At 39.7% G+C, this 25,771-nt stretch overlaps 1 protein-coding gene across 1 annotated transcript in view; it reads right to left on the bottom strand.

Annotated features, from left to right (window-relative positions):
- The window catches only part of LOC106934325 (zinc finger E-box-binding homeobox 1-like), a 68,566-nt gene that overhangs the window by 6,082 nt on the left and 36,713 nt on the right, over window positions 1-25,771 (bottom strand). The window contains exons 2-6 of the mRNA XM_015014145.2: window positions 15,640-15,819; window positions 4,596-4,751; window positions 3,415-3,617; window positions 2,476-2,602; window positions 286-2,048 (exon numbers count right to left, since the gene is read on the bottom strand). Coding sequence (XP_014869631.2) covers window positions 286-2,048; window positions 2,476-2,602; window positions 3,415-3,617; window positions 4,596-4,751; window positions 15,640-15,819 — 2,429 coding nt within the window. The remainder of the gene's footprint in view (window positions 1-285; window positions 2,049-2,475; window positions 2,603-3,414; window positions 3,618-4,595; window positions 4,752-15,639; window positions 15,820-25,771) is intronic.

Raw genomic sequence — 25,771 nt, 5'->3', positions numbered from 1 at the left:
CTGAAATGCAAATTTCCCTGTGGTGTTAATAACATATAATCATTCAATCATTGGATTTTATGATTTTAAAAATGATTAGATTAATTTTTTTTTTGTTTTTTTTAAATAAGATTAATTTTTTTAAACATTTTTCCATCTCTTGCCTCCAGTTTTCTGGGGCCCGTCTCCTGCCTCCTTTGCGCCCCCAGGATCCCGCGACCCCCGTTTTGACAAACACAATCCCTGAATGACCAGAGAGGAGACGCAGTGTGGAGCTGAGCCCCACCAAGCTGCAGCAGTACCAACCTTATGGCCGTTGAGGACGACAGTCTTGGCTCCGGCGGCGTTGCCGGTGGCGGCTGCGTAGGTGTAGGTGAGCTGGGGGATGAGGATGGTGCGTTTTGTGGTGGTGTTGATGGCGCTGAGGCAGCCCACCGTCCCCTGACCGGCGATGGCCACCAGGGTGGGCAGCTGGGCGGCGGTGACGATGTTGACGGGATTGGTGCTCTGGGGCGTGGTGACGAAGAGCGTCTGGCCGTCCTTCCTCAGGCAGGTCAGGTTCAGAGGATGCTCCTGCTGCTTTGGGGGAGGCGTGGCTTTCTTTTCTGATGGTGGGATCTCATGTTTGGGGAGAGAGAGGTCCAGAGGTTCTGCTTGGGAGTCTGCTTCCTCTGGGTCTTCTGGCTCGCTTTTGACGATCACCAGATCCCCGCTGAGAGACAGAGAGTCTGACGGCGAGCTGGCGCGGGACTGAGGTCGGTCACTTTCCTCCTGGCTGCCGTTCTCATCGTTATTCAAAGTCTCCTCTGAGCTGGAGTTTGTGGTTTTAGTCTCTTCTGGAGGATCTGACGACTCAGTGGGACATTTACTCGTGTTTTTTCCAGAATTCATCTTGATGAACCACTTCTTGACCACTTCTGTGGGAATATTGACAGACTTGGAGATCTTCGTCAGCTCCTCTTCACCGGGGTTGGCGTTGGAAGCGAAGTAAGTTTTGAGGAGCGAGAGGAGGTCTTCCACTGGCGGCTCCTCCAGCATCACGCCGGCCTCGCTGAGCAGAGCGGCAAACGACGGGTCCAACGCGGCCGAGTCCACGGCCTCCCCGTTGGCAGCTTTGCGATGCTGCAGGAGATGCAGCGCCTCCAGGTTATCGGGACAGTCGTCGCACAGTAAACACGTACTGCTGCTGCTGGATTTGGGTACGTTAGCTGGTTTCGACTCCTTCACGGTTTCTTCCGCCGTTGCCTCCGTCTTTGTGTCTTTAATTGGTTCTGCTACTGGATTTTTCTTCAGACTGAGGTCCGTTACCTCAGGCGTTTCGAGATGATCCGTTTTTGTTGCGGTCGGGGCGGCAGCTGCTGCGGTGGTGACAACGGGAGCAGGGGGAAGGTTGTTTTTGATGACGAGCGGCGTGGGCAAGGCGGCGGCGGTGCCGGCTGCAGGGCTGATGCTGTAGTTGATGATGATCTTTGTGGTGCCGTCGTGATCCACGAAGGCGGGGAGGCTGATGATCTGCTGCTGAGGCTGCTGGACTACGATTCCCTGCTTTCCTTGCGCCACAACGCCGTTGGCTGAGCCCAGCACCTGCCTGAGCACGTTTCCGTCCATCGCCACCTTCAGCACGCTCTGCAGGTCGTTCAGATTGATGCTGACTGGCGACATGAGGCCCACCGTTGGGACGACCATGGCTACGCTCTGAGGGATGGCTGCCGCCGGGGCTGCCGCTGGCGGCGCTGCCCCGCCGTTCACCACGCCGTTGCTGCCGGTTGAAGTCGCCGGCGCCGCCATGACCGGCTTGCACTCGTACTCCACAGGCTCGGATTTGATCTGGGTGACAGGCAGCTGCTCCTGGAGCGGTTTGCTTTCAGTCTTTTCTTTGACAGGAAGTCGTGCAGGAGCGATTGCGACAGGTTTAGTCTGAGTGCTTGGAGACGTGGTCTTCACCACCGTTACAGTCACACTGTTCTGAGTTGCTGCTCCCACACACTTCTTGCTACTGATGTGGGAGCTGTAGGAGCCAGAGTGGGAGAATCGCTTCTTGCAGTTTGAGCATTCGTATGGCTTCTCACCTAAAAAAACAAAACAAATAAAACCTCCAGCTCAGAGAATTAACTTTAAAATACTGTTATTACTTTATAAATCACTGAACTCAACACAGACGTCTTTATTCAACTGAATGTTCACAAATTAGTGCTCTAGAGTTTATCTGGAAAAATTGAAGCTAAGTACGCTAAATGTTTTCAAAGTTAGCAAAACCAAAATCTAACTCTGCTATTAGCACATTAGAGTAAAAGCAAGAGCAATAAAGTGTCATTATTTTACAAAAAAGAAAGATTCATGTGATATTCTAATTCTTTCTAGTTTCATTGTCTTTCATCTAAAATTTATTTAAACATTACAGGTTCAGAGTGTACTTTTGGTGTTAAAGTCACAGTTTGGGACATAAATGTTGGTACTGTGAGTGTTTGAGCAGCTGAGTGTCTGGTTTCTCCTTACCGCTGTGAATGCGCAGGTGTTCCTTTAGGTGGTGTTTGTATTTGAAGGCCTTTGAACATTCGGTACACTTGAACTTGCGGGTTCCACCTGTACCTCCTGATCCTGCTGTGGACTGGGAAACGTGACGCTGAGACGGAAAACACAAGTCTCCTTAGAATCAATTTGCACAAATTAAAAACAGTTAATTTTTTCTTTCTGCACTCAAAAACAGATTCCAACCCAAAGCAAAAAGCAGACTTAATGCAGTCAAAAACTACGTCTGTACCTGCATACTACATGCCTGTAAATGTGCAATATGCATGTTTAATGTCTTTAGCAGTGCATGTTGCACTGGACTGATCGTATTTTTAATTTCAATAATACAATTTCTATTAATTTCAGAATTAAGTTGTAAAAACACCAGATAAAAAGTAAAGAACAAATAAAAATGTTAATTTGGGTTGACATTTCACTGAGTGTTAGACACATGCAGCTTTAGTGCATACACTAAATAAAAAGACACAAATACTTTTATCTCGTTTTAAGTTAAATTAAATGAAACTCATCTTGTTTTAGGACAGAATTACCTAAATTATTTCTATTTCTAAATGCCACAATAATAAGAAAGTTTTATTATTTAATGTTGACCATAACAGAATAAATTCATCCCTGCTGATCCAGAAGAGGCCTGGAGTTTGTTTGGAGCTCATCGGACAGATAGTTCTGAGTTTAGCCCACAGCATTTTCATTGTGGGACCAATCAAGCAGTAAAAGGATTCACACACACACACACACACACACGCACACACACACACACACACACACTCTCTAATTAAACCCATCAGCTCCTGCTGGAGCTGCTGGTGGTTTGATTTCCAGAGCTGATCTGGGTCTCACTGTGGGGCCCTGCGGCCTTGTTAAGACGTGTGAGCTGACACCTTTCGGGCTGAGAGGTGTTACCTGCTCCTTGTTGCCTCGGTGGTGGCTCATGTGCCTCTCCAGCTGCGAGCGGTAGGTGAAGGTGTAGCTGCACTGCGAGCAGCTGTAGTTGTCCTCGCTGGTCTCGTGGCGGTACTTAATGTGCTCCTTCAGCGAGGCGTTGCGTTTGTAGCCCCGAGAACAGTACGGGCAAATGTGCAAGTGGGAGAAGCTGTCGGGTGTGCCTGACGAAGAGGAAACTTCTTTAGATTTGTCATCCTGTATCTGATTCTGTCTCCACAGAGGAAATGCCAATTTTGTATGTTTTTTTTTTTGGTGCTATTTTTTATACTTCTCCTGACATTTAAGCATGAAAACTTTCCTCTGAAAACAGTCCGAATCACATACCTGCACAAATCAAATCAAAATTACCAGAGTTGAAGTACAGCTATTTACTTAAAAAGAAAAATGAAAATAATTTGATTTTGCATAACTTTATGCATATAATGTGCTTGGAAATTGTATAGGAAATGATAATGGCCCCTAAACTAGAGTTAGTTTAACCTTAGCTAACAGATTAAGTTCAGATGTGAAGCACCTGCTTCATTTTAAATAGTCAGCAAGTTAAAACCAATGATGTGAATTAAAATGTGGCTTTTAAATATAAATCTATTACTTTAAAGGTTAGACATTTAGTGTTTTGTTAGCCTCATAGACATATTTTGGCCAAATCAGAACACCTGTTACAAAATCCCTTTTTTTCATATTTTATCCATGTTTTTTCCTGATTATCTAAAATGTTGAAATATAACATTGGAAATTATGTTGAGGCTAATAGTTTGGTAGATTGTTTTTCCTTAATCACAATGATTCTGAGCGATAAACTGAAAAACCTGAAAGTGTTTATTTTCTCATCCCACAACAAAACAGATTCACATGGTTATGAACTCTATAACTTTCTGCTGTAACATTCAGAGCCACTTCACGCAGTGAAAGGACAGCTGCAGGTAAAAAGCATCGCTCTGACCTCCAGTCAACAGCTCTTCAGCGTCGCTCTCGAGTTTAACACTGTAAATGTCTGAAGGGACTCTCATCCAACACTTTGCTTCACTTTTCACCTTGACATCAACTAGTTCAGCGTCTTGTTTGGAATCAGAAAATGATGTTTGGTATTTCCATGTGATGAAGCAGAAAGGTGGACACACAGAGCGGTGTTTTGTTACCGTTTTCATCAGCGTCTCCCGTCTCGGCCGGACTCTGCTCGTCCTCTGGAGCTTCAGGATAAATGATGGCGGTGTCGCTCTGCTGGAGAATCTCCTCCACTAGAGCGTCCTTCACCTCCTCGTCCTCCTCCTCCTCCGACACACACTCCTCCTTCACTGAAACACACACACACACACGCAGACGAGGTTCATTTCAGCAGCGGAGGAGTTTACCTACACACAGACATGATCCTCAAATAGAAACAGCTGGATGGAAGCTTTTGATCTTTTTTCTGTTTCAGTGATTAATTGCAAAACTTCTGCTAACGTTTTTCAAATGATAATTTAATTACATGTTATTACCACATTAAGAGTCATTTTAGACATGTAAAGTTTTTAATCAGTCCTAATTCAATGTGGATCTGAAGGACCACCACTAGGGAGCGCCAAACTACTTATTCTAATAACCAAACAACTTGACTCCAGATTAATTAAAACAATGTATATTAGAAAAGAGGAAAAAAAATAAACTAAACAAAGAGAAAAAACAGTATCTTAACCCACTTATGTTAACCAATTAAATTTTTGTGGTGATGCCACCTGGTTATGTTCTGTGTTTTGTCTTGCCTTAAATATTTTCATTTTAATTTGTACTTTTTTGTGGTGTTTTTACCTTGATTGTTCTCTTTGCTCATCTAGTTGGTTATTTGTAGATTGTTACCTCTGTCTGCCAGCCTGTAATGCTTGTTTTGTACGCAATGATTGGTAAAATATGAACAAAAAACCTGATCAACTGTTGAGACCCTGAGCAATTTTTTGATGTTAATAAAACTGATAAATGTTAACTTACAAGAAGAAGAAAGTTTAGGATGACATTTAAAATAATCAGGGACTGGTTTCATATCATCAGTCACTTAAATTACGTTGTTAGGCTTGTTGTAAAAAATAAAAGTCTTAAAAAAGAGAAAATCTTATTCATTTGTATTTGTATTTACAATAAGGAAAGAGTGTGCTGCATCATTATTATAATAAAAATTTAAAAATGCATTAGAAAGTGCTTAGGAACATTTTTCAAGGTGTAGCCGATGGCTAAAGAGCTTTTAATTTGAAACATCATCAAGAATGGATTTGGGTCATGAGACAGAGACTTTGTCCAAAGGTTTTAGATTTTACTTTTCTTTTTAAGATCCTAAACAGTAAAAACTAGAAAGCCAAACCGAAGAATCTCTTCTCTACACTTATTAAATATTTATCATAGCACTTCAGTAAGGAGGTCTCTGCTTGATAAAGTTTTTCAAATCAGTTTTAGCTGCTTTTTCCCACCTGCTGCATCAAAAACATCTGCTTTGTACTGCAAACTGCAGCCTGTAAGAGCAGCAAAAAAGGAACTGGAACGAAGGCATTTCACATTCTGTGCATGAAAACACTGATAACGAGGAGTGAAGTGAAACTGTAACCACTGCTGCTATGGAAATAAGGCATTTTAAATGCAGACAGGAGCAGAGCCAAAGGCCACGCCTTTTCCTGCTGAGCTGTGTCAGGGACAGGTGCAGCTGTGTGTGTGTGTGTGCGTGTGTGTGTGTGTGTGTGTGTGTGTGTGTGTGTGGAGGAGGGGGGTCTGCAATCACAAAAACCAGTAATAAAAGGGAAAAAAGAAGAAGTCTACACTGAGCTGTGTGTGAGAGCCCTCATAAAGAGGCGGGCTCCTGTTGAACTCTGTTTTAAACACAGATCTTAGCTTCCCATGATCTCATCCAAAAGCTTTCCAAATCCCTTTTCCCTCTGAGCTTCACTCAGCCTACCTTCCACCCTTACCTCAGTGTAATCACTCCTCTATCTCCCTTAATGGCCCTCTCTTTTCTCCATCCAAAACCTTTCTCCGGTCTGTTCTGTAGAGCTCAAAAACATCTATTATGCCTCTTGATATCTGTGATGTAAGAACATCTGCCTCATAGCAGGAAAATGGGGAAAAAAGGTTTGGTTGCATGAGGGTATGAATGCACTGATAAGAACGTTTATATATCGCTGTTATTACCCCAAATCTGAAATATTTCCTAACTGTTTCGACAAAGCTGACATTGTGCCTCTGCTTCAGGTCAGCTCATCACCAAACAAATACAATTCAACCAACCCCAACCACTTTCTGAAACACACACAAGCTGAAATAAGACGGAAATAAACTTTGATTATTAATATTAGCCCAGTTGTACCTATGGGACCGATTGAAAAATGACTAACATCAGTCAATACAAGGGTGCACTAATAAATTGGCCCCAGTTTCATGACTTTTGGGCGATCATCTGATACTTACAAATATCTGATCCACCAATATTATCTCCCTCTGCACATGTCTGAAAATCCACCACTGTTGCCAACTTACCAACTTTGTCGCTCTATTTTGCGACTTTCCAGACGAAAAAAATTTATCAAAATTGGAATCAGCAGGTCAGGCTTTTTAAAGACTGTGATCGATCAGAAAAGTACAATCCATACTCTTATAGTCCACACGGAGAACAGCTGTTTGGTATTTTGTGTTTTGGATTTTACTCATTCTAAGAGTTTTTTTTCAGTTTTAAAGTTCGCTTTATTAGAACTGGGAAGCTTCTCTCCCAACAAGACGCACATCGATGGGTGGAGCCGGAGCTTTTGGTTTCACACTGCAACGGCTCTGCATCTAATGAGTTTTTGTTTATCTCCATAGCAACAGGCCTCATTCTGTAAAGCAGCTGGAAGTACTAACATACTTTTGTAGATATGAGGAGATTAGGACTCTTCTGAATGAGTGTCCTATGAGAAGCTCAGAAAAAAAAAACTGAAACATGAATCTAGTGGTAAGAAAAAATCTGGCCTATATTTCCTCAACGTTAATGACCCAAACATAGACAGATGGAGTCTTCTCTGCATCTTCTTGCTTAATTTTGGATGTATTTTGGACACTCAACACAAAGCTGACGGAGGAGAGATGGAGAAGTTTGTGACTGAGAAAAGAAAAAGGGAGTCAGAGGAAGTAAAGTAGGTGACTTTACTTTACAGGAAAGATGAGGAAGGTTTACTGTGAATGTAAAATGTGCACTTTTTTCTCCCACTGAAATGTTAGCAATACTGTTGCACATTTTCCACAAAAATGTTAAAAAGCTATATACCTTTCAGAAAAGGACCAAGTTGATGATAAGTAACCAATTTACAGTTTTAAAAGTCTAAAATCTCAGTGAATCACTTGCATGTTTTCTCTTTTGGGAATCACAGACTGAGCAGTCGTGGTTAAATGTTACAAACTGAATGTGGTAATTGTTTTAAGACTATAGTACAATAAAATGTGACTGGCAACAAATTCAAATTTAAGTTGTTGCAACTCATTTTGTTAATCTGTCTTGATAAAGAGGTGGTTTGTACAGATAAATAATTACATAATATCAGAATCTCAATAGTGTTTCAATTGGGATTTATGATACATAGACAAAAGATGCGAACCATTCCACCAGTAGCTTTGAGAGCAGTGTGGTGTAGCATGACTTGTATGTCATCAGCAAAAGGAACGAAGAAGATGATGAAAACAGAAACGGCTCAACGTCTCTATTACGCCAAAACGTGTGTGATTACACTGCTGCATCTCGTTTAACGCCTTTCTGAAAATGCACATCAAGATTTCCTCCACTGTCATTATGTTTGCTGTTTTCCCCTGAATTCAGAAACAAACTCAGAACTTTATTTTAGTGACTAACAACAATGCAAACTTACATTAAAAGCATGAGTGCAATGATGCTTGACATCGTTAGAAACAGATGAAACTATTTCCACACACAGAGAAAGCTAAAAAACGGCCCTGTAATGGGGCCCTGGTATTACAACATCCTCTGTGTAATGTTTTCTAGATAAGTATTTCAAGGTTCAAGGTGATCTTGTTCTGCTGTATAATATCTGTCTCAACCAAAGCAGTGGGAAAAGTTTAGTTTCTTCTCTCCCTTCCTTTTTTCACCTTCCTCCTCTTTTTGCTTGTAACCCAGGAGTTTCTCCTCTCCAGTTTCATCACATCTGTCGAATATCATCCCCCCTCCCTCCCCGGCCTGCGGACTACACCTCTCTGCATATTTTCCCACAATACTCCACAATTACCCTTAATGTCTCACAAAATGCTAAGCACTAATGACAACCAGAACCCAGCAGCTCACACAATGTAACATAAGAATGGAATGAAAACAGGAAATCATGTGGTGGACTCAAACACATGTGCGCACACATTCTTCACCAGTGCACACACACTCACACACACTGGAGGAGTTTCTCGCTATCTCACACACTCTGCACTCGTGTACCTTGCCAGAACCTGTCACTGAGAGTCCATGTTGAATTTATAAAGCAGGATGGATTGGAGCTGCAGTGCGGCCCAGACTGCAGGGGGAGTAGCGTGCACTAATCTCTCACCAGAGGATCAATTCACCACCAGCTGCTTGCCCCTCTCGCCTCGGACAGGGAGGGAAGACGGAAAGAAAGTCAAGGCAACCCAAAAACATTAGACCAGGCTTTTCAAGGCTTCAACGCGCAGCTCCACAGCAGAGCAACGAGACTTTTCCATGACTTCTTCCCGAACGACCACCAGCGCTCCTGCGCATGCTAGAAGTGTAGCTCCTTCCTGGTTTGTTAATGTTTCTCTAAAGGAGGGGACAGGCTGCTTTTAACTGCAGGTGCCGTTGGAAACTTCAGGTGCAGCTGAGAACACGTGGCTCATTTAGCTGTGCTTTGTTTAAAATCTAAAATGAATTAACTATGGAGGACACATTACCAGACTAGGGGAAAAGTCTACTCCTCTGCCTTTGATTTAAGAACAAACCAATTCCTTTGAGCTTATGTAATCCCAAAAGGTGATTTGTTTTTACTTAAATACTAAAACAGCAGAAATCAAATTTTCCCCAAAAAGCAACACTCAGATCAGATGCAGTATTTGAACAGCTGTCAGCTTGTTAGTTGACACTAGAGATGAACTGATCTAATATTAATATCTGTATCAGTATATTGAAAAAAATAAAAGAAAAATCTAGATCAGGTATGAGTGACAATGTGCCCAAGATCTATTCAGATCTATTCAGTCTAATTCTATGCTTTTCACTCTGCATGTCTTATTTATTTTACATTACATTTAGAATTCCTAGTTGTACTTTCTGAACAATTTGAAAGAAGGTTTGTTAAAGTTTATTGGATTATTTTAGTCAACCTTTTTGTTTTTGTCAGTTTCTTTGTTATTTATTTTCTATTGGCTGTTATTCTCCTAACTGCACTGACTGAACAAATTAAAGTTGTTTTTACAGCTTGTGAAGCTGCTGGTGTGTTTAAGTGTGTTGAACTGCTGCAGAGTTATTAAATAAATTTGTAATTCAGTACATTTATGTCTGTGTTTAAAAAAGAAATGTTAAGTCTATTCAGAGCGGTTTTTGCTTTTCGGATCAGTGTTGGCCGATATTAAACCTCAGATATCTGTATCGGAAGTGAAAAAAGTGGATCAGTGCATCCTTAGTTGACATATTTGAGCTCTAATGAGTTTTAAACAACACAAATAACTGTTGTGGTACATCTATTAAATCTTTTGCTTATCTGAAGAAGAACTGAAAACATAAAGAAATTTAGTTCATCAACATTCAAGTTTTTTTTTTTTTTTGACATACATTAATGTAAAGGGCATTCTGTGGTATTTTATTTAAGAGTGAAACCCATGATCACCCTCAAACCCCAAGGCAAAATTTATCTGATAAGATATAGAAAAGGCGACTTCTGTCTGAACAGTCTGTAAATGTGGTTGATGAGGTTGACGTGGCAAAAGCTAAACTAAGGTTAATTAAGACTCATGTAAAACACATTTTATAACAAGGCAAGATAAAAAATATATTGCAGAATGAACTACAGTTTTACTGGTCGTTATTTTTCTGTCATTTGCAAGCAGGTCAGACCTAAAAGATGACTCACCGCTAGACTGAAAGAGGTGATTAATTAATCTGAATTTTCAGTCGAAGCTTCAGCTTCTTAAGGTTTAATTAATTCCAAAAACAGTTAAAGATAAGTTTTAAGTCCCCATTGGCTTGTTTAATCAAAGAAATAAACTTAAATGTTGTTAGCTTAAACATTAGAGTAAAAGTTTGTGAGAAATAATTCAACAGATTATGCTACAGTAGCGGCTTACCAAACAGGATGTGCAAACTCTGAAAGATAATTAATACCCAACAAGAGACTATTTGCATTTGGATTACTGACAAGAAAGAATCTGAGAAGAAAAGGATTGAGCATTCAAGAGCAAATCCTACTGGAGGAACGCTGCAAACTGAAAAGAAATCTGTGTGTGGAGTATGAGTACACAGAGCAGAGAGGGTTGAGCTAAGAGGGCTAGAGAAAAAAAACGTGTTTGAGATTGAGTAGCTCTCATGAGCGCAGCTCACACCATGTAAGGCTTTATTCAGCAACAATGAAACAAGCCTTCAGAGCAATATCTCTGAGTGTCACATTCTCCACGTCTCCATGGTTTTCCAGTGTTTCCCGCCTGGCTCTAGCTAACTGCAGCCGAGATGAAGGCGGATGCTTGCGTAGGCTGAGGTGTTGGTGGAGAATCGACAATTAAAAGGACGAAGAGAAACGGTGAAAACATAAAACCGATCAGACTTTACTGTTGAATTGTTGGTTAAGTCTTGAGGCAGACTTAAGTTGTGTTCTTCAAAGTGTGCCAACAGAGGTAATTAGCAGAGATTTAAAATCACACTTGGAAAGAGTTTTTGTTCCATGTTTGTAAATAAAACAATACTCTGATGATGAAAACTGCATACACACAGAACCGTGGGTGGCAGATTTATAACCATCATGTGATCCAAATGCATTTATTAAAGCAAATATGGTGAATACTTCATTAACTGGCAGAAGTGCAATGTAAAGACGCCTGTCTGAAGAGATGAACAATAAGCAGCTGACAACCTTTCACCCCCTCTGCACTAATGAGGAAACTCATTTATGTATGTCATTATTAGCTCAGTCAACACTGTGTTTTTAAAAAGCATGTAGATGAAAATGTATGCAATTAATAAGCAAATATTCAATCAAATATGTGTATTTGTTATATGCTGTTGTTAAAAACATGGAGCAGAAAAACAAGATATATGCATTATTTTCAACTTTTTGATCCAAGTCTGGACAGCAGGGAGTTAGTACCTGCCCACCCTGGACCGACTGACACAGAGGATTAACATATACGACTAATGAGGCAACCATAAACACACACACACACACACACACACACACACGCACGCACGCACACACACACACGCACGCACGCACGCACGCACGCACGCACGCACGCACACACACACACACACACACACACACACACACACACACACACACACACACACAACAACAACACCTGAGGGCAATCTGCAATTAACAGCAAACGTTTGTGAACTGTGGGAAAAAAACCCAGAGAACAGACATGATGCATGAGGAGAACACGCAAACATCGACTGAATGGTTAACAGCTGCTCAGGAGTGAAAATGGAAAACAAGACATACTTAAAAAATAAACGCATAAAAAACCACAGAATTATAATTTTACATCATCCAACAGAGACATAATAATATTGTATTATTACCAGATCTATCGAGACATTTCAAAATGTTGCATGAATTAAATTGGGAGATATTTTAAATCTGAAACTCATTTTTTTACACCAGTTTGAGGAATGAAATGACAAGGTATGTATACCTGACATGGTGGTAGTCTTTTGTATGTGTGTATTTCTACTCTGTTAGTTTGATTAGCTGTGAGGATGAGGTGTGGTAGACGAAGATGTGAATGTGAGAGCATCTGGTTCTGCAGGTGAGCTGGTTCTCCCTGAGGCTGAGGAGGAGGAAATGGAGGTAATCTGATCAAAGCAGCAGCAACAGCAACACATCAACAATCTGGACCACTGGAGCCCACGGTATTGCATGAAATAATGATGCTCTAAAATGTTTAGAAGAGGCATTTCTTTCCATCACTTTCATTCAGAGAGAGGATTGTTGTTGGAAATGAGTAACCAGATATTAAAAATCAGACATTAAAAACATTAAGACTACACCTAACACTCTTAACAGTGTAACAAAAATATATTTCATTCATTAATTTTGAGGTTTTAAAATCACATCTTAACATCTTGTGATTGTGCTGCATGTGATTGTAGCCCAGCAGTACATATGATGCAAACAAGTCAGACCTTGTCAGATATTTTACTAAGTGAAAGATGAAAACAGTAATTGGAAAAATCATCAAGAACTGTTCCCACGGTCTGCCATATATCAACATACTTTGGTGTTTGAAGTCCATTAAAGGGTCAAGACAGCAAGGCTTTTATTTTGAATATTTTCTATGGGTTGTATTACTTTTTAATGCATCATTTAATTTGATTTAAAATAAACTTAATTCAATCTGGAAAGACTCAGACGAAGAAAAAGGAACAATTAAAAGATTTAATGACAGCAATGAATAACAGTTCTTTGGCGCTCGGGCCCCGGCAGCTGATCTGAGCCGAGATTTGATGTGAACTCGATGAACATCCCGATAACCGATTAGGGATGCTCTCCCCCGGGGCCCGACACTGGTGGTGGAGGTCTGGAAAGAGTGCCATCCTGGAGCCAAAGGATGAGGGTGGAGAAGGGGAGGTGGTGGGTTGAACGCAGCTGGGAAGCGGCCGATGACTTGGGTGTGGATCCTTTTATGCTGAACTTGATTGATGATTGGACACGTCAGGTGAGGTCCAGCGCTGAGGTCGGAGATGAGCATGACGCCGATGGACGAACGGAGGGGATGGAGTCTTCCAGTTTGAATTTTCGCTATTAGCTCCATTTTTTCAGAAAACTAACTAATAAAATACAGATTATTATGCTTTGAAAAATGTGTGTAGTTACTAGCTTTTGTAATTACAAATGTATATAAATTAGAATCTCTTATTTTGAAGGATATCTGTCAGCTTTATTCTGAAAGTCCATATTAATCTCTTGCTGGATCCAGATGTTATTTGGATACGTTTTGCAATGATTTCAGGTTTGGGATGTATTTAGGGTTGTGCTCTCTACTCTCTGCTTTTACACGACTAATCTCGTTACTGGTGAATCTGACATAAACGAGATGTTGCTCGGTGGAAGACGCAGTATTTGTTGCACCCTGTTGGGTAAAATGCTGTCATTGTAAGACGGGTTTGGAAATGAAGAGGATTTATTAAATGTTTGAAGGTTTTGAGCTGGAGATTATAGAAGAAAACCTCCACATGACTTTTAGCTAGATTATGCATTAGAGTATTACTGAAGTGCGTTTTCCCAGCCCCCCTCTTCCCTTCTCAATCAGTCTCTATCAATGTGCCTCTTAGTCTTCCTTCTTCCCATGTTCTCACCTCTGCTTGCTCATTCTTTCTCAGTTGTGGAAATGCCAACGCACAGCTGGGATTGTGCTGATAAAGAAGTCTTTGTGTATGTTAATGTACAGTAAAACTCAGAAAACACTCATGTGTTTGTTTAAGAGGATACATTTTCATTTTAGTATAACAGAGCTGCCATATAATAAGTGCCTCACTGTAGTAATACATTTACTCACATATGTTTAAGATTAATTAACAACAGAAATATGAATCAATAAAAACACTTCTCTATAAACCTAAACCAAGTCTGATTATCATTATTAATATCTAAGGCCATTTTCATATAGAAGGTCTTAAATATGACCTATTATATTTACTTGAACAGGTTAAGATACTGTAGGACTGTTGGCGATACAAAACATGTAAATTATATTTTTTTGCACAAAATCGTTCTTGGATAATGAGATTTTAGTTAGTTCATTCTTAGATAATGTATACTTTAGTCAGTTCTGCCTATTTTGAGCTGTTTTAGGGGGTCTTGTCACTTTAAATCCTAATAAGCTGCTGCTGGCCACACGGCCCAATTCAGCGTTTACAATGTCATGTGAAAATGGCTGAAAACAGATGCGCAATTATCGTACATTTTTGAAAAGCATAAGTAGAGCCTCCTGTGCAACCACCAAGATTGCAGCAAATGGTTTCTAAATGGTAAGTCAACAACAAAACACTTGTCTTTTCCAGGAGCCATTGCACCTCAACAAAACCAGCCATTATACATCAGTAAAACCAGCTAACCAAGCATAATGGAGCTCCGCTTGTGTTGCTAGGTAACAGCGAAGTGCCCGTCAAATGTGACTTAACATCCGGGAGGTTTTTGAAATGTGTTTTTATCCTTAGGGATGTCTTTATAAGCAGTAGAAACCCAAATGGAATTACAAAAAAGTGCAAAATGTGAATTTTGCATAATTAACACACAATTAAATTTTTATTGCAACTGTAATCAAACTTTAGTGTGGAAGCAGAAGAAAATGTTGACATCACAAAACAGCAGAAGTAATATGGGCCAATTTTAAAGTTTTGGAGGAATGGACAGTGTTGTCACAAGTTTATATCAAAATGAAGGGAAGTTTAAAAAAAGAAAAAGAAAATTAAGTGCAGGCAGTGTTTATTTGAGCCATTATTTATGTCCATATTTACAAAATCATGCTTCTTCTGGTACAGAAATATGACGTATGTCAATGATGTAAAAGTCAGATATTTTTTCTTATCAGACAGAAGGTGCTTCAAAAACTATTGGATATATTTTTGATCTGATTTGTGTCACATACGTAAGTGACACAAATCATATTTTGGGTGGGCAGGGGGGACAAATAAGATCAAAACGGGACCTTTCAGACTGCCATGAAAAAATCAGATATGGGCAAAAAAATCTGACTAGGGTTGCATTTTTGTGCTGTGGGAATGTAGTCTTAGACAACCATCTAAAATTGTAGATCCAATGATAAATGCAGAATGAAAAAATTGGTCCAAATAAAAAAAATAGAGCTGAGTTATGTCAGGAAACTGGTTTCTGACTCATGTTCACCTGAGCAGCTTGTGGCTGAGTGTTCTTGTATGAATCTAAGCAACTTTCTTTCATCGACTGAAATCCCCAGCAACATTGCTCACTGCAGAGTGGATTGTTAAAGTTCATGGTAAAGTCTCACCTCCATTCCAGGAGCCGTTGTGGGGTAATACTGTTATGGCGGCATCATGGTTCTCCAGCGCTGTGGCCCCGTCCGTTTCCGTGGCATCATTCTCCAACAGGCTGTCCTCCTCCACAATATGTAGCTTGTCCTCGTCGTCTGAGTCTGAACTGGCCTCCAAGCCATTGTTGAAGTTTGTTACTGGAAAGGAAAAAGATATGGACATTAAATAATTTACAGCTAAGCCACAAAGAGTATAACAGAGGAAGCTTTTGTTTCTCATCTGTGATCCACATTAAAGGCAATCAGCTGAAGTATGTGTTTGGCATCAGAGCTGCATGAAATAAAAATGACTCTGCGTACTCATGTTTCATATTAACACAAATCAAGACAAATTTGAGTGCCATAATTTTTCCTTTGAAAACCTGGTGAAATTGTGTGAAATCTGATACACGTTCTGGATCCTCCTTAAATCCAGAATTAGGTCAACATAACTGAAAATTATGTAATCTTAATCTTAATTTGGACAGAAATTAAGATTGTGTTCTGGTGCAGCAATATTAGCAAACTGGGTAAGGTTTTACTTTTTAAAGATAAAAGAATCATAAACAACTGAGTCCAATGTAAACTGAACTGCAACTCTTTTTCTTGGAGAAATTGGCTGGTTAGTGACATTGGTTGATTTTCACCTTAACCGATCCTGACTGATTGGAAATGTAATCATTTGTTTGTTTGCCTTCACGTTATGTTTCAAAATTTCAAAACACTTTGAAATCGGTAAAGAAGATCTTTTTAAGGTGACCTATTATGCTTCTTGTCACTTTAAATAAGCTGCAGCTGGCCACCGCCTGCCCCAAAACTCTACATTTACAGATGCACATGACAATGGCTGCAAACAGATGAGCAACTATACAACAGTGCATCTTTGAAAAGCAGAAGTGGAGCCTCCTGCACAACAAACAAGAATGCAACAAGAAGCTTCTAAATGGTAAATCATCAACAAACACTTGTCTTTTCCAGCAGACATTGTACAACAGTGAAACCAGCTGACTAAACATGATGAAGCTCCACTTAGGTTGCTAGGTAACAGTGCAATGCCAGTTAACTGTAACTCAACAATCGTCAAAAAATATGAACTTATTTCCAAAAAAACAGCTGAGTGAATTTTTTTAAAGCATTCAGGGTGTTTTTAGAAGCAGTTGAGCCCAAAATGGAAGTATAAAAAACTGAAATAAGTGAATTTTGAATTATAGGTCAGAAAAATCAGCTAAAACTGGGATTAGGACATACGAGTTCAGAAATCATCGACAGAAGTTTGATCAGTGCATCCAGACAATCTACAGGTTTTTCCTTCTTGGCTTAAACTTCACAAAAGATAAAGTCTACTCCAGCCTCTTTGATGAAAATTAAAATAAGAAGGATTAAACTAAACAGCTTTTGGCACACACATACACACACCAGCCTCAACATTATGTATGAATCGCAGAGCTCACTAGTTCTCCTCTGACCCACTGAGAAGACAAAAAAAAAAAAGCTAAACGACAGCAGAGAGGAAAATGATCTCTTGTTTATCAGCTTCAGGAAGCAAAGCTATTTTACGGCCCGTTGCGGTCAGTGAGTTTGTCTGAAGGGCAAAGATTCATAATGGAAGCTTGTGAAAAATGGACCAAATCATGTGCTCTGACTCAACTTCACAATGTTTAGCTCAGAGGTCACACATGCCTGCAACAGGGAACCACACGGGGTTCAAGTGATGACGAGAAAATGCTTCGGTGGGTGTTTCACCGTCAGCACCTGTGCAACTGCAAACTGGTGCAAGCACATGTGTGTGCATGTGTGTGTGTGCTCTGAAGGAAAGCTGTACATCTCAGCAGAGGTGCTGCAGACACCTAATGAGGAGGAAAGCTTGGTGTGTTTGTTCCTCGCTGTGACAGCTGCACACACACACACACACACACACACACACACACACACACACACACACACACACACACGGAGGACAAAGCTGCATCAAGCTGTAGCTCAGGTACAACAGTGGTCTGTATGTGCAAAACAGGCTCACACACACACACACACACACACTGCGACACACCCTGAGCAAGCTACTATACAAACAGTCATTATGACTCCATCATCAGCCTTCCAGGTTTACGTGAAGCTTTCTGGGAAGCATCATGTGCGGAGATGGGCTGGATCAATGCGAGCCTCTGTGGGTAAAACAGGAGCTCTGGGTGTCGATCACAACAAGACAGATGATGGAGAGAATATAACACTTGGAAACGCTTGTTTGGTTCCTGTTCCAGTATTATGAACAGGTTCATCTGAAATATGAACGCTACATGAAACATATTTTATGTAAAATCTCCAAAAAAGACAAAAGAATTTAGATTAAAATAGAAAAACTCAAAATATGCTTCAGTGGAAGCCATGTTTTTGGATTTGCTAAATGCCTTAAAGCAGTACGTAATAATCTGTTTTACTCCAGTGAGTAAAACAGATTATTGCTTTTTCTGTAAGGAAAAGGTCTTTTTTAATAAACTTTTTTTTCATCACTGAACCACTGACAAGGAAGTTTGTGACAACTACGGTAAACAATAAAGCTCAACTTAAATATGACTTTTGCTACCCCGATTATATTTCCCACTAGGATAAACAAAACACTAATCTATTTACTGCTTTAGGTCAACTAAAACAAACTGTGAAATAATATTTGTCACATTCTTACTTATTTCCTTCATAAGATCAAGTTATTTTGTGAGAGCAAAATGTTTTTGCAACAGGCAATTAAGTTATGTGAGGTTTGTCAAAAACAATAAACCAGGAAATATGTCAATAACAGAATTCTGGTTAGCTCTCATGTTAGTTTTCTTTTGATACATTATTTTTTTAGAAACTCGTTCACTGTCAGATGATATTGCTGAACAGTAAAGAAAAAGTCTGATTAAAAACCAACATGATTATATGTGTGAAAACCACTGAGGTTTGGTGAGATGCAGATTCATAATCAGTAGCTGCAGCCTGAACGCAGACTGTTGCAGGAAGCTGGTTTTTAAAAACCAACAAACTCTGCTTCTCTTCTTTAAGACATGACTAAACAACCGATAACAAAGGGTCTCTTCTTTAGAATAAGTTATAACCCATCAGCGCTGTTTTACTGCACAAGTAAGCTGAAGTCTTAGAAAATCAATCAAAACAAACCTTCTGTTTTTTCCCCATTCTACAGTGTAAACTGGACTTATAAAATGTAAAAACTGCACGCAATAACTGCAAACCTACATCATCAAAAATCCAAGAGTTCTTAACAGTTGAGGTTTCATAAGTCCTCACTCCATCAGGCTATTTATTAAGCAGGCTTTGTGGAAGAGCTTAGCAGCAAATCAATGCATTCACCTTGATCAATGTGTTGCTCCCTGTGTATAATATAAACAACTTGTAAAAGCGCACTGGAGCAAAATAATATTTTATCTAGACCTGATCGTGATTTACTGTTTTACATAAGTGCACAACAGCCTTGTGCATCTTTCCCAGCCTCTAAGTTTGGAGTCACTGCACTACGTCACATCTGTCCAGCAGCTTTCAAAAGCTTTACAAAACAAATTAAAATGGTTACATAAGCTAAATAATAATTTTATTTCCCAATGATCAATAGGAACTGTTAGTTTTTCTTGACATTTATCTATACTACGTAGGTTATCATCTAAAATCTGTTTAGATCTTCTATAACCAAATACAATTCAGGCATCAGTAGGGTATCTTGGCTGCTTATCTTGTGAATTTAAATATACAAATTAAGCAAATAACCAACAAATTGGCTGTTTTTGTCATATTTTGTTTTGCTTTATCGTGAGAAAACATGTTTGTTAGTTTTGAAGTCTGATAGGTTTCTATCAGTTGCAGTTCTTTTATTTCTTTGTAACCATAGGCTCAAAAATATATAGATAAGTAGTAAATACAAATTAATTCACATAACACCTTCAGAGAACATAAAGACAGTTACAAAGTCGGCCTTCTATCACCTGAAGAACATTTCCAGGATTAAACGACTAAATGTCCCAGCAAGATCTACAAAAACTCATCCATATATTTATCTTTAGTCACATTAATTACTGCAACTGTGTCTTCACAGATCTGCCTAAAAAATCAAATCCAGGATGCTGCTTCGTGTTCTGGCTAAAACCAGGAAGACAGAGCACATCACCACAGTTCTAAGGTCCTTCACTGGCTCCCTGTAGCTCAGAGAATAGACTTTAAAATCCAGATTTTAGTTTATAAATGGCTAAGCAACAAAATGCATTAAAGATCTGATGTAATGAACCTTCCAGACCTCTATGGAGAAGCAGCATTCAGCTTCTATGCACCACAAATCTGGAACAAACTTTCAGAAAACTGCAAAGATGCGGAAACACTGAGTTTCTTTAAATCTAAACTAAAAACCAAGCTGTTTAGAGTTTGATAGTAGCGTCTAGTAGTGAATGGAACATTGATCAGCATATTTGATGTATGAGTTTGATGATGGCATTTGACAACATCTGATGTTTATTTCTTGTTTCACATTTGGTGTTGCTTAAATGTGTCATACAAATAAACTTGACTTCAAGACAGATCAAGAGAGGAACGGGTGAGGAGGTTATTCCTACTTTTTAGCAGCGTGTAGTTCCCCCAGCAGCAGACAGAGGGCAGCATAGGGTAAAACAGAAATGACAAAACTCCATTGGGGAAACTAGACTCTCTGTACAGGAGCAAGTGAAACAGAGAGACCTGTCCACATCACCATAACAATGTATCAAGTCAACTGTTAATTCCCCATCTGGAGTCGCGGGAGAGAAGTCTAGACAAAAGCCTTCCTCCCTTCCTGCCATCCGTCTCTCTGATTACAACTCTTTCATGATGTATCCCTTCATTATTACGTCTTTCCGTGCGTTGTTGACTTCTGTGATCTGTCAAAATTTTACTTTTCACTTACGCAAGACTTTTTTATTCAATGCAATGTGTGATTATTTGACTCTTCAGTCAAAACTGAGCTGTAATTGCAGGGATCAACACTAACAGCCGCTTGCCAGAAGGGTAGCATTTCCCTTTTATTAAAACAGTATCTTGCAGGGTAGAATTTCTAATTTCCTCTCTCTGAACTGTACTTGAACTCATCAAGGAAGCAGCACAGAGCGTTTGCAAAAATTGGCTTCCTAAACAAGTAAACCCAAGAATTCATTAAAGTTAGAAACAACAGTTCGCCACCATCTCTGAGTCTGTTACACACCGCCTTCGTTTGCCTAGGAATCAGATCAGAAGAAGGAAGCGAGCAGAAAACGGCAGCACTGGGCTGCAGACTATCACACAGCCAGGCTCTCATCATGACATGTGACCACTGAGCGGAAATCATGTGTCTGACACGCCTCAACACTGGACCACATGGACTGAGATGTGGGTCAAAGGTCAGCGCCTCAGCAGTCACCATGGGGGAAGGGATAGTGAAAGGTGGGTGGGCTGAGAATAGACTACAATCAGTCTGCATGGACAGCATGGCAGGATGCTGCTGGCTAACGAGTGGCTCTCTGAGGCACAACATCACTTTAAAGGAAACAAAAGAAAATCATTCAGTAAGAAGTTGGGTATTAAATGTTGAAGGAATATATGAAATACAAGTATTTGTCTCATTTAGTTATTTCATGGTCATATGTTGGAACATAGATTATTTTTTACTGCTGCACACAAAGTGATCGGTCAGCAGTTCAGTTGTTCATGTTAGCCAATCAGATCACAGGCCATGTAGAAAACATAAACGCTGAAATACACATATTCAATTAATGTTTTCCCAAAAGATGTTGACATTTATTCATTTGTGTAATAAGAAATTACTGATTCAATATAGAGCTGCAGAATATATCCAAATTGCAATTATCATCATACATGTTACAGCAATTTGTTAGAATAATACTATGTATTTCATGTGACATTGATTCAATACTAGTAGTAAATAATATATAGATGAAAGATTTACATACATTTGCAGTGGATCTATAAAACTTGCATAACTATTATTTTCTCAGTCTGACATTAATTAAACTTTTCCTGTTCAGTTAGGACAACAAAATCGATTCTATTTGGCAAAACAGAAGATTCTCTAAGTTAATTTTGTATTACGTTCTGTAATTTCAGAAGTTTATAGACATTTCCTTGGTACTGGTCAGAATTGCCTTTTAAGCTGTGAGACTTGGGTAAATGATTTTCTCCCATAAGTTTCTAATAATATTAAGAAGCTTATAAAAAGCCTTTTGCTGTTCTTTATGCAAATAGTCAATAGAGATGCTAATGAGCAAGATGCTAAAGCTCAGGAAGAGTTAAGACAATGAAAAAGAAAGACAGACAGAAACATGGGTCAATATCCTCATAGCAACATTAAAATAAATTGATTTTTGGGTCATAACAAATCAAAATGTTCATATATATATATTATTATTTGTTTAAAGTATTTTTTTGACATTGTGTTTACCATTACATTATATTTACTTGGATTTTAAGGATAGTGGTACTTTTGGCCCTTGATGATAATCCCACAGCACTCTGTATACTTTACTTTGCTCCAAGTCAACCTCACGGTGGCGCTACAGGGAAAGTAAGATTATCACTGATGTCAGTAGGTCACGTGCCACACAATTTCATGACAATCAATAAAAACCTGGTTAAATAATTCTGGATAAAAGAAATAAACTGCTGTAAAAACCTCCTGAAAATATCCATAAATTTAATGCTGAACATTTTGGTTAGACTATAACACAAAACAAATAAATGTAATAAACCTTCACCTTCAAAATGCACCAGAATACTTCATCATCATCATCATCATCGCCTCCTTCAGCTGAGTAAATACTCATTGCAGAACACACAAATAGAAACCTGTCGACTTATGATTTCTGTAGAAAGTTCTGATGACAGACACGAGTGAAACAACAAGGTGTGTGACGAGACCACAGCTAGTTTTCTCGGTTTGTTGTGTGTGTGTGTGTGTGTGTGCGCGTGTGTGTGTGTGTGTGTGTGTGTGTGTGTGTGTGATGCCCCAGTGCAGCTGTGCAGCTTGGGACCTCTGCCAAACCTCTAACAGACAATTATCCCACTGTGTGTGTGTGTGTGTGTGCGTGTGTGTGTGTGTGTGTGTGTGTGTGTGTGTGTGTGTGTGTGTGTGTGTGTGTGTCTGAGACAGAATGGAGAGAGGGAGAGAGACGGTCAAACAGAGGAGAGTACATCACTAGAGCTGCCTGTCTGCTAATAGATGTGACCAGACTTTACATGGTGAGCAGCTGCAGAGTCAGCCCCCTTAAAGGTGCAGTCACCCATTTTATTTTTGTCTTATTACACCAGCAAACTGTATTCTGTATTTAGTTAAGACGACGAAGGAAATTGGCTTTTTGCAGCAGTTACAGCTGGATGTCTATCTTGTAGCTTTTGACATCTAGAAAACAATTTTTTTCTCATTCTAACTAGAAAAACACATTGAGTCTGGACTTTGACTGGACCACTCTAACAAATGAATATGGTTGACCTAACTCATGTTTGTTTATGCACAATCTCCTGCCAGAAAATGAACGTTAGCTCCACTGAAGTCTTTTGCAGCCGTTAGCAGGTTCTCCTCCCTGATTGCCCTGCAGCTGCGTCAGCTTCTCTGCCCTGCTACAGTAAAGCATCCCCACAGCATGACGGTGCCAGCGACATGTTAGAGGGTGGAGGGTTGCCAACAGACATTAGTAAACTCTGACATGCACACACTAAATAACTGAATAATGGAAAAATGTTGATTGCAGTGGTGTGTTTCTTTAAATCCTGTGGCGTTCCACTGCTGTTAAGCTTATCAGCTCTAGAGTAACTCTTACACATAAAAAGTAACTGAATTATTATCTGCTACTTTTATATCTAAAAAAAATACACAAAGTAGCAAAGATGATTGGCAATTAATAAGAGACAAAACTTCTGTTTAAAAAGTAAACAGGATGAAAACTGCCTTCAGCTGTGAAGCTGGAAGTTAACTATGTAAGATTGACTCATATTCCTCATGCGCCATTAAAAGTGGGCATCATGAGGTAAAACGAGGCTACGTCACCCACACTCACCCTCACACACACAGAAAGAAAGAGGGAGAGAGAGAGGTGTGGTTGCACATTTCTTTGGCACACACTGCTATGTTTCCATGCCCACCTTATAAAGCTGACAACCTCTGGACGAGCCTATAGTGCAGAGCTCCAAACACACACACACACTCCTGCAGAGGAAAGCCCCTCTGCTTCCAGCCAGCAGTGTAAAACAATCCAGACACCAAGCTCTGAAACAAACAGAGGATCTGCCACGTGTGCTGTACGGTCATATGTGTCTCTGCTGCAGGCAGTGTGTGAATCTCAGTTATCCACTCTGCTAAATCAATGAAGACGAACCTGTCTCAGGCTTTGTGTGTGAGGGTGTGTGGATGTGAGCCCTGGTTAATCAGAACTCTCCAGCTGCTTCCTGCTTGGCCCAGGTGCTCAATCAGACCTCTTTCTTTCTCCTTCAAGGCCCCCCACTAACCCGGAGGGACTGTGGGCTACCTGACGAGCCTCCTTATTCTAAATAAGACCAACAACCTACACAAACACGCAGGATTTCAACATTAAAATGGAGCAAAGATACATCATGTAACCACATTTATTTGTGTTAGGAAATAAAGTATAATTATACCAATAAATTACAACTAAAGGGTACACTGCCAAAGCTACTCATTGTATCTCTGTTCAAGACACAAGTTACAAAGTCAGTAATGCATATTTTAAATCCCAGAGGTGAGCACGACTAACTATGAAGTTAGAGCGCTAACCTCTAACGTGCTAATCATAAACATTAGTTCCACTAACACTGAAGCACTCACATCAACATGATATTTAGCAGAAGCTAACGCTAAAGCGCTACTCCTCAACCACTATCCTTATTCTGACATTATAATTTACATGTTCTATAAAGCCCTTAGATGTTGTATCTATGTTTACATCTTGTTCTCTACTCTCAGTGTCTAATTTTGTTCCTGTGTTTTTTGTTTGAAATAAAGTTATTGGTAAAACAGAATGAGAACATGAAGGAAACTGAACTGCTGCAACCACTTCAAAATAAGAGCATGAATATAAACGTCTAACTACTCGAAGAATTCTTAACATTTGACAACCAAATCTTCAGATTCAATTACAAGTTTATAAAACAGTCAAGTACATTCATGATTTAACTGGAAAAGTCAACTTAGGGTAAGCTAAGTGGGCTAAACATTAGCAAGTCAGGAAAAGAGCTAAACAACAAATTAGCTCCACTACTATTGCATTGGTGGAAGTATGCTCACCACTGTTATTTTCTAATGTTAGCCTCTGCAAATGTTTATAAAAATGTAGCTCAGGTCTCAGTATGATGCTAGTTATTTTCATATAAATCTAAGATGCTATTTTCAATCATAGAATTTGCCATAAGTGCAAAGTGCCACATGTAATCAAATATATTATATGTTTAAGACGCTCAGTTTAGATTTTTTCTATACAAAAAAAACAACAATAGTCTCATTTGCAATAATGCTGATTTTTGTAGGAGAGTTAATACACGTCAGCTAAATGATGTGAACACTGGCACCTTCTAAATTTCTCTTTTCAGTGAGTCATGCTCTGCAGGGGGTGGCAGTACATCAAGGTGTTACATAACCCTCTCCACTCTGATCTCGGTCCTGCTACAGCTGCATGGAAAAATCACAAACTTCTGTGCACCTCTGTATGCCTTCACCATCTGTCTAATTCGGTCGAATTAATCAGTGAGTCACATTAGCACGAGAAGGTGATGAGGTGTGGACAAAAACAAGTCTGAGGAAAGATTTCTACCCAAAAATAGTCCTGTCTACATCTGTTTGGAGCTTTAGAGGTGGCTTAAATCTTCATTTTGACAAATAAACAGATTCTAGAGAAATGAGTCCATTAAGTAAAATATTCCATTGCTTCATTGGATTAATGGTGGTGCAAATCAAATGTAGCTAATGGACTAATCACGAGAACAACCTCTATAAAAGCTACAAGTTTATCACAGGACACCTACAAAAAGACTGAATGTCTTTGGGCACAATACACAGCACCATGTTGGGTGGAAAATTCAACACAGTATATTTACC

The sequence above is a fragment of the Poecilia mexicana genome, unplaced genomic scaffold, assembly GCF_051168715.1.
Source record: "Poecilia mexicana isolate PSO_F unplaced genomic scaffold, ASM5116871v1 scaffold_17, whole genome shotgun sequence".
NCBI lineage: Eukaryota > Metazoa > Chordata > Actinopteri > Cyprinodontiformes > Poeciliidae > Poecilia > Poecilia mexicana.
This window is presented reverse-complemented; position numbering and strand designations above follow the sequence as displayed.